The following is a 9,677-nucleotide window of genomic DNA, read 5'->3' on the forward strand; positions in this document are numbered from 1 at the left end:
AGTTTTGGTTTACAATCATGCTCTCTTCTCTTCTTTGCATTATATAGGTTCTTCAAATTTTAGATCTCCTTCGTCTTTAGAATAAAATAAAGTTAACTTGGTGTTGCTCTTACCTCCTATCTTGTCGATTCAAATTAGAGGCTTTTTGAATCTGTAATTTGGGTCAACGCAGAAAAAGAAGAGATTTTTAATCATGTTTATTGCTAAATTGGTTAATTTTGCAGCTCCGTCAGTGAAGGGTACATGTGAGTTTGAAAGAGTTTATGTGGCTGGGCCTCTTGATGCTTGTCAGAATCTTTTGAATACACCAGAAGAACATAGCTCAAATGAAACTTCCCATTTTGTGTTGATTGTAAGATGAGGCTGTAGTTTTGAGGAAAAAGTGAGAAAAGCACAGAGAGCTGGTTTCAAAGCTGCCATATCTATAACAATGAAGATTGTGGAACCTTGATAGCAAGTATGAACCATTCTTCTCAGTTTATTTGAGTTTGGAGCTTTAGTTCTTTAGAGAATTATTCTTTTGAAGAAGACTTTGAAACTTTGTACATTGCTTTTAGGTGTGGATAACAACTCTTGAACTTGTGTGAAGTTTTGAGCTTTAGGTTCTTTAGCGGTGGATTTGCCACGGCGGTGACGTTTGTGACTGGAAACGCCAAGAAGCTTGAAGAATCAAAGTTATGCACGACATTTCTATTCCTTTCAAGTCTCTTAAACTTGACCGTGCGTACTTCTTTTGATTTCTCTATCTCTTCGATTACAATTATTTTCTATTCTTTTTAGGGTCATTGTTTTTATTGTGTATAGTTTGAGTTGTAGTTGCCTCAGCTTCGTGGTGACCCCAGTTTTGGGTTGGGTCAGTGAGATGTGGTTTGATGATCCAAGAAAATTGGGTGACAAAGTTTCAGAGATTGTAAAGAGGTGAGTTTTTGTGATTTAGTCGTTACTTTTCTCTTTTTCTCAAGCTTTCCCTAATGTTAATGTAAAACATGGTTTCCTCTATTAGCACTCATGTTTAATCTATTAAGATTTCCTCTATTTGTTAACTGTGAATAATAATTCTTATTGTTGGATCTTCTAAGTTTACCACTAATGTTAGTGCTTCTACATGGTTGATCTGGTGAACAGATTTTTGAATACTACACAATATTTTAAGTACAAAGCTTTTGCAGAAAGGTCGCAAAGAATCTGATCATGGTTCAGGAATTTCTTTTCCGTTGATCTCATTTGCTTATCCAAGTTCCTTTTTTGTCGTAATGGTGGAGCTAGCTCAAACAATTCTATAATAAAATTTTTATTTCTTATGTACAGGCAAGCGGTTGGTCAATAGACGTAGTAAAGTTGTTCACAAGTCCAGTGGAGTTCAGTAAGTGGTTTTCTTGTGATTGCTTTGTGCCCTCTATAACACATTCTTGGAGTTTTGTTAAGTGTTTGACGAGATTGTGTTTATCTAGTTTCCATGGTTATGTTTCATTGATTGAGACTCTTGCATTTGCAAATTCTTTTTAATTTGTCTAACACATGCTTACAAGGATTATGCATGAGAATGGTAACGGGAAGGCGAAAGACATAGAGAAGATGAGATTGAAGTTTGTCTTCATAATGTTAGCTTTATTTTTGCTTAAAACTTGTATGATGTTGTTATGTAAAAATGGCTAATGTAATAATATGGTTATGTATGTTTGATTATTTATGAAATATAAAATTTATTTTATAAATCGAATTAAATTTATTTTGCAAAACATGATACAAATATAATAATTATATATAAATCTAATTAAATTTATATAGAAAATATAAAAATGCTGTAATACAATATAAAATAGCATTAAAAGTGTGTTATAATATAGTATATTAGAGCACTCTATTATTGCTATAATTAAACGACTTATAATAGCATGTCCGAAAACGCTATCGTATGTGTGACACCTATCATAGCTGCCGATGTCATAGCATTTGTGAATTCGCTATAGAATATGTATGATAGCAGATTTTTCGTGCTAACAATGTGCATATTTCTTGTAGTGGTAGTAAAGTGTAGATTTATATGGATATGATTAAATGTATTAGATTTTAAGTTTAATTGAAAATAAATATTATAATTTTGAAAATGCCAAGTGGACCAATCAAGAGAGAGTGAAACCTTACTTTTATATGTATGATTATTGATAAAAATATATTTTACTATTTTTAATTACTATAAATCAAATAATGTTTCGAACAACCATCTTGTTTCCAACATCTAACAAAATACAAGTACCTAAATATTTAGAAAATAATACATATATATAGATATATATATATATATATATATATGTTATGTATGTAAGAGATCGAAAACATCAATTTACCCTATTCTAATGGAACCCTACAAAACAATGCTTACATTTATGGATAAGAACCACCAAGAATCTCATTTTGAGCTTTGTAGTATTTGATGGATCTATCTTTTTTCCTATGAAGCTTATCCCTATTTCAGGTTTTGAAGTCATCTCCTGATATTCCATTGAAATTGATCAATGTTCTTTTCTTGTCTTTATACCCATTTCTTTCCTTCTTTTATCCTCATTAATGTAGTGTCCACTAATTTCACAAAAGAAATAAAGAAATTAAAAAGTGATGAGAAGACTTTTCAATTTAGGATTTGCATCGACGAATCGTATTCGTTGTAGTGGACCCTGAAGCAACTTAGTAGAATCATATACTCACCACTATTCATTTTCAAGAATCCAAATCAATGATCAGCTCTTCAAGTACAATAATGATTAACCCGTTTAACAACTTCAATTTTTTTTTTTTCTCTCACTAAGGTTTTGTCAATTTTACTTGTGGTTACTTCAATTAAAATCACTAAAAATATTTTGTACATCAAATGAAATAAAATATTCGCTATATTGAGATTCTAAGATAGGCTATAAAGGGTGAATTTGCAGGAATCTTTGACAATAATGGTCACACTCTTCTCCAACTTGAAGAATTATACTAATATAAAATGGTCACGCTCTTCTAAAATCCTTCACCATATTTTTCATGTCTTATTCATCTCTGTGTTAACTGTCCTTATTTATTTTCCTACAGAACTTATTCGTTGGAGACCAAAAAACATTTCCTAGATTGTTAGAATACTGTTATCCAAAATTAGTCTCTCGACATAAAAACTAATTGTGTTTCCAAAATTAAACCTAAAAATACCTTTTTAACCTCAACCATAAAATAGTGCTGAGAATATATTACACTCTACGATGTAAATATTTATCGGTCAAAATTCTGTCATTCGCCAAAATTATTCTTCAAATAAGATTTATTTTTTCTCATTTGGTATCTCGTCGAATTTTTCGTTCTAGAAATTGTTAACCAAAATCGTTGTTACGAGAAAGCTATCATACGATGTGTGCATTCACTTCTTATGAGAAAATTATCGTCCAAATTTCTTGAAAATCCATCAGATTTCATGACAAATATAAATCCTGAAAACACCTTAGAGCAATAACCTTGAATCCTTTATCTGATTCCTCCCTTTATTGCTCGAGCTGAAAAAAATGGTAAGCTGATTTTCACAGCATGTATTTTTTTTTTTTTTTTTTTTTTTTTTTTTTTTTTTTTTTTTTTACAGCATGTATTGTTTTTGAATATTTATCTTTCCTCTGGACCATATAAAAATTCCTATTCTTTTGTCCCGAGTAAATTTTGTCATCCTGATATCTGATATACTTCTTTTTATTTTTGATTTATTTGTTGCTATCTTGTCATGAGTCGCTTTATCATCATTTAGAGCCTCCTCTAAAGTTTTCTTTAAGTTCATAGTAATATATTTTCTAGAAGGAAGGGTATTCTTCCTCCACCAAAAGATAGCATTTTTTTTTTTGCACTTTATTGTTTTATCCAAAAAAATCGTCGTCCAAAGTTATTTTACGGGTATAACAATTCTCAATCACATTGGTAAATCTTCCTTCCTAATCAGCCATTTATCAAACCAAAATTATCACCTTGCCTTGTAAGCTTGCGATACCACATTAGTCAATATCGGTATGTGATCCAAACCTACCACTTGAAAATTGAAATACCTCATAAAACATCTAATATCACTTATCTAGTTTCACATGCAATATATACAACACCACATGTCATCTAAGTATATAACGTAACCCATATGTTTTACTATCAAATGCTTAATAGAAAGTTTCAAACCATTTCAAATATTATAAGAAAAAGCATGACAGAATAAAAATGAGTCTCTTGCTTTCTCCTTTGTCCCTTAGTTGATATATAGAGACAAATATGACGATGCGACTAATTGAAGAATCACACGTATCCGGATCATACTGATGAATATATATTTATTTAGTTATTATATATACACACATGACACATGTATTTAGATAGCCTCATTACTTTTTCCCTTTTTTAGGTTTATAAAAATGAAAATCAAGAATCCACTTCCATGCCATGCAATCGAAAAAGAAGTTCCACTCACCGATGAATAAAGAAGAATGACGAATTAAAAGTCCCCAAGAAATAAAGAGCTTGCGAATTATTATGATTCATTAGTGGGTCTACATAGACATTCTGATTCTATGCGTTATTTTGAAGCAACTATTATATTATATAGTCTGACTGATGATCTTCCATAGTATTCTTTCTTATATTTTGACAAAAATTCCTTGCTTATGCTTATGATGATTTGAAATAGGAGAAGCAAATCCGGAAATAACCAAAGTCTTTAAAATATAGATGTTAAGATACATAGAAGTATTAAAAGACTATATATATAAGCAGTTTCTTCTATGATATATATTTAAATACATGATATCTTTAGAAGTTATACGAACTGTTGCTACACCTCTTCATCAAGAAAGCATGACTAGAGTCTTGTCTGCGTGAGATGATCTGACACTATTGAATCCTTAATCTTTGTAGTAGATTTAGAGGTCATGTCGGGTCCTCCTTGAGGCGCTGCGTCAATCAGAAGCTGGACAACTTCATTCATAGTAGGACGAATTGTTGGAGTTCTGCTAGTACAACGGATAGCCACACGCAAGGCGTTGATCATGTCTGCTTTCGATGATTCCGATAAACTCTTGTCTAGTGTCTCAATCAATCCTTCTTTTGTGTCAATCTTTGTTGACACCCAGTTCACTATGTTTTTGTTCTCCCCGAAACATGAATCCACCGGTTTCTTCCCCGTGATCAGTTCCATTAACACAACCCCGAAACTGTAAACGTCGCATTTGATCGTTGCTTTGGATGAGTACGCATATTCTGCCATTTCCAAAATGTATATCATCAATTGGTTAGTAAGGAATAACAAATCAAACGACTACATTTTACAAAAAAAACACAATCCAATGAAATATTTAGAATTGATGAAAAGGGATGAAGTTAAAATAGCATTTTTCAATAAAATTTATCATAAGCATTGTAATGTTTTATAATATAAGGTTTAGGTATTATATATCATCACCTGGTGCCAAGTAACCATAGGTGCCAGCCATAACGGTTGTGGTTGAATCTTTCCCTCTAGCTTGTAACACCTTTGCAATGCCAAAGTCAGCAACTTTAGGCTGATAGTTTACATCCAACAAGATGTTTGTCGATTTGATATCGCGATGAATAATTGGCGGCGAGAGATCATGGTGAAGGTAAGCCAATCCTTGAGCGACTCCAACCGCGATTTGATGACGAGTACGCCACTCGAGATGAACAAAGCCTTTGTGAAGAGCGTCCCATAAGTTACCATTAGGCATGTACTCATACACCAAAAGACTACAATCCAAACTTGAGAAATAGCTGAAGAGTTTCACGATGTTCTTATGGCGAATGCTCCCGAGGGTCTCAACTTCAGTTTTCAACTCCTTGTTCAAATGCATTTTGTCTTCAGAAGCTGAATCTTTGCTACTTTGGCTCCATAGTTTCTTCACCGCAACTACTTCTCCGGATTTAAGTTCTACTCTATAGACCGTACCCGAACCACCATGGCCTACGATGTTCTTGTCCACAAGAGCTTCAAGAATCTCCCTTTGATCGAAACTTATGCGGTGGAAACTCTTGACGTCGTAGGAGAAGAAAGAGGACGCTAAGGTCTCGTCTTGCTCTATCACTGCTCTGTTTTTACTCATCCGTTGTCTCAAGTAAAACATGATGCCCCCTAGGACTAGGATGAATACTGAGACAAGGATTGCCCAGATGGAGCTCAGCTTCTTCTTGCCGCGAGGCTCTTGACACATCGGAAACTTCAAATCCGATGAACCAGCAGTTGGCGGAACACAGAGGTTGGGGTTATCCGAAAAGCTTTCTACGAGACCTCCTCTTATCAATGAGACGGGTATGGGACCAGAGAGCCGGTTGCTGGAGAAATTAATTGAGGTTGGGAGCAACTCGGAGAGGTCTTCAGGGATTCTTCCGGTGAGGAGATTACTGGACAGATCAAGAACGTTGAGAGATTTGAGATTAGAAAGTGATTCAGGTATCGAAGAATCGAGGTGGTTGCCTTGCAGTACAAGTAAGTTCAGTTTCCTAAGTCTTCCGATCTCTGAAGGTATTGGACCAGACAGTTGGTTGTTACTGAGATCAAGCTTCACAAGATTGGTGGCATGAGAGATCTCGTGAGGTAGAAAACCGGAGATTCTGTTACCCTGCATAAACAGCTCTGACAAATTCCAAGCGTTACCGATAGCATTAGGTATTGGACCGGACAAGGAGTTGTAAGCCAAGTCGATGATGGAGACATGAGGCAGAGACATAACTCCTTGTGGTATGAATCCCACGAGGTGGTTGCTCGCAACACGGAACCGTATGAGGGTCTTGCAGCTCCCATAAGTCTCAGGGATCGAACCAGTGAACTGGTTTTGTAGTACAAGAAAGTACAAAAGCTTACCAGATTTGCAAACATGGGCAGGAAGAGGACCCGAAAGGCGGTTTTCCGAGACATCAAGAGCGATCATAGGCGAGGAAGATCCAAGATTTGGCGGGAGTTCACCGGTTAAGTAGTTGTCGTAGAGAGATAAGATCTTCAAGGTTTTTGATTTGCCAAGTGACTTGGGAATCTCACCTGTTAAGCTGTTGTTGTAAAGCTGAAGCACTCGGAGTTTTGGAAGACTACAGATTGAATCCGGTATGCTTCCTGTTAACCTACTAACCGAGATATCGATATCCGTAAGATTCTTGAGATTACCAATTTCCTCCGGTATACTCCCGGTTAAGTGATAGTTATAGTAAAGCTCAAGCTGCCTCAGGTTGGAAAGATTTCCTATTTCTTTTGGAATCTCACCGGAGAGGAAGTTACCGCTAAGTTCAAGATCAACAAGAGAAGTCAAATTCCCAATGGATCTCGGGATATTACCATGGAGCATACAAGTCATCAAGAGCATGTGTGTGAGCTTTGTCAGCTTAGAGACATAATCTGGTAGAGTCCAGAGATCAAGCTCTGGATTCTCATTGAAATTGAGATACTCTAAGTCGGTAAGATTGAAAATCGAGATAGGGAAGCTACCGGTGAAGTGGTTCCAAGACATGTCGATGACTCTTAAAGATTTCATCGGTGAGAAATCAGGGAGAGTTCCTTTGAGATATACAGAGCTCATGTTTAGCTCTTGAAGCAGAGAACAATTAGGGATGGTGTTGAGGAAGCTGCTGCTTCTGTTGAGATGGTTGTGAGAGAGACGAAGTACACGAAGGTTTGGTAAGTAAGAGCAAATCCCTTCTGGGAAAATCCCGGAGAGATACAAACCGGAAAGATCAAGATCAGTGACTAGCCCTTGTCCGTCGCATCTTACGCCGTTGAAGTTACAGTAGTAAGTACCAACGTCAGAGACATTCCAAGAAGACAAGCCGGAGAGAGAGTTCTTCATAAGTTTGAAGAATTGAGGTTGTTGGATCGAACTCATCAAGCCCCATGATTGGTTGTTGTTGAAGCAAAAGAAGAAGAAGAGAACAAGAAAGGGGAAAATTTTGAGACGCATTTCAGAGAAAGATCAAAAGTAACCTAGAGAACCTAACTTAGGTTGCAAGAAAAGAGAGATAAATTTTGTGTTTGGGAGAAAAAAGAGAGGAAGAAGAAGAAGCTAAGGTTACAAGTTGAAAGACTGCAAATTATTGATAGGCTTATAAAAACAAAAGAAGGGTTCATGTTTTTTGTACACGATCAGAATCAGATAGATGCAATTTACGAAAAAAGATAGTTTTAAATAATAATATCATTGAAGAAAAGGAACATACATATCTTTCTTTTTGCATAAAGAAGCTTTATGTTTATACCCACTAAGTTATTATAGAGAATAACTTAGAGGTGTATATGTATGTAGCCAACTTTATACCCTCGAAAGCTTTACTTTATTTTTTATTTTTATTAGAAAAGAAGAGTTGAAATATCACTGAATCCGATACTAAAGAGTGCATGATCATCTGTCCAAGAACCTCGCTCTTGTCTCGACATGTTTTTTGCTTGTGCTTTTTTGGATGGACATTGGACACAACCATGCATGAGCAATTGCTATATTATATAAAACATTTTCTCGCCGTAATTATATACTCCCTCCGTTCCTGAAAGTTTGATGTTTTAGTGTTTTAGGTTTGTTCCACAAAGATTGATTTTCTGGCTTTTTATTTTATTTTTTATTAATTGATATTAACAAATCGTAGATTTCAAGGCGTAATGATTACAAATAATTAACTGTTTTAGATTACTATTAGTTCATATATTATTAAAAATATTTAATAAAAAGAAAAAATTATTAAATGATTAAATCATGATTGTTTCTTAATATATGTGTAAATTCTAAAACATCAAATTTTCAGGAACAGAGGGAGTAGTATTTATTTCTCTCAAATAGATTTTGGGCTTTCTTAAAACATATGTCCCATGGAATCGGAAATACGTACAGCATTTGAAAATATACAAATAATTCTTTTCAATTTTATTAAATACAATTTGATCGTAGCAAAAGTGTTTAACACAATTTTCTAAAATTTGCTGTATGTGAATTACTGAATTGCATAGCGGATAAATGTATATCGCATACACATATACGTTTAAAGATTTTTTTTTTTTTTTCACAAACGCACTTTATTTATCATTTAAATAAAAAACATTATATTTAGATTAAAACTAATAAAAACATAAGTGAAAATAAAATAAAATAATGTGTGAATCACTGAATCAGTCATGAAGAGCGAGTATAAACGTATCTTTTTCAAACTAGGCATAGTGCATATGAGAGACTATGTACTTCCATATGGACAGAGGAGATACTCCATGAGGTCTGTCGACCCATCTTGAAGATTGGACTTTGGGCTTGGACCGTCACATTTCTTACGTAAAACCCTTGGGTAAATTCGGAGATATGCAAGTGTTAAGGGAATCTACATCCATGAAATATTCTTTGGGATTCTCAAAAAAAAAAAAATTAATCTACTTTGATTATATATTTAAATTTTAATTTGAAAAAAGAAATTGAACCATTCAATGAATGAGTTATGTCTTCAAAACCTCTCATAAATATCTATGAGTATCTGTATCTCAAATGAGAATCTCATCTCACTCTCTCTCCAAATAGAAGTACATAGGGGGTGTAAAGAGTAACTACTGAATCTGGCTGAATTTATTTAGGTGTGTTTTGTAGAATTTAGCTGAATAATTTAGAATTCAGTGGTAACTGTTGAATCTGGCTGAATTTTTTTATAAA

At 34.3% G+C, this 9,677-nt stretch overlaps 1 protein-coding gene and 1 long non-coding RNA gene across 3 annotated transcripts; one reads left to right on the top strand and one right to left on the bottom strand.

The window, feature by feature from the left end:
* Nucleotides 1-89: 89 nt before the first annotated feature.
* LOC9300081 lies at nt 90-1,715 on the top strand. 2 transcript variants are annotated; one of them, XR_002329611.1, is made up of 5 exons: nt 90-457; nt 590-720; nt 817-918; nt 1,309-1,363; nt 1,530-1,715. It is a non-coding gene; the product is annotated as an uncharacterized LOC9300081 (long non-coding RNA). The 2 variants fall into 2 exon arrangements; XR_002329609.1 differs by having other exon boundaries at nt 94-457; nt 1,309-1,686.
* Nucleotides 1,716-4,697: 2,982 nt separating this feature from the next.
* LOC9300082 (receptor-like protein kinase HSL1) lies at nt 4,698-8,148 on the bottom strand. Its single transcript, XM_002865703.2, has 2 exons — nt 5,459-8,148; nt 4,698-5,256 (listed from the first exon to the last, which is right to left on the bottom strand). The coding sequence occupies exons 1-2, from the start codon at nt 7,953-7,955 to the stop codon at nt 4,859-4,861; spliced, it is 2,895 nt and encodes a 964-aa protein (XP_002865749.1). The 5' UTR covers nt 7,956-8,148; the 3' UTR covers nt 4,698-4,858.
* Nucleotides 8,149-9,677: the final 1,529 nt, after the last annotated feature.

Source organism: Arabidopsis lyrata (assembly GCF_000004255.2).
Source record: "Arabidopsis lyrata subsp. lyrata unplaced genomic scaffold ARALYscaffold_8, whole genome shotgun sequence".
NCBI classification, from domain to species: Eukaryota; Viridiplantae; Streptophyta; class Magnoliopsida; order Brassicales; family Brassicaceae; genus Arabidopsis; species Arabidopsis lyrata.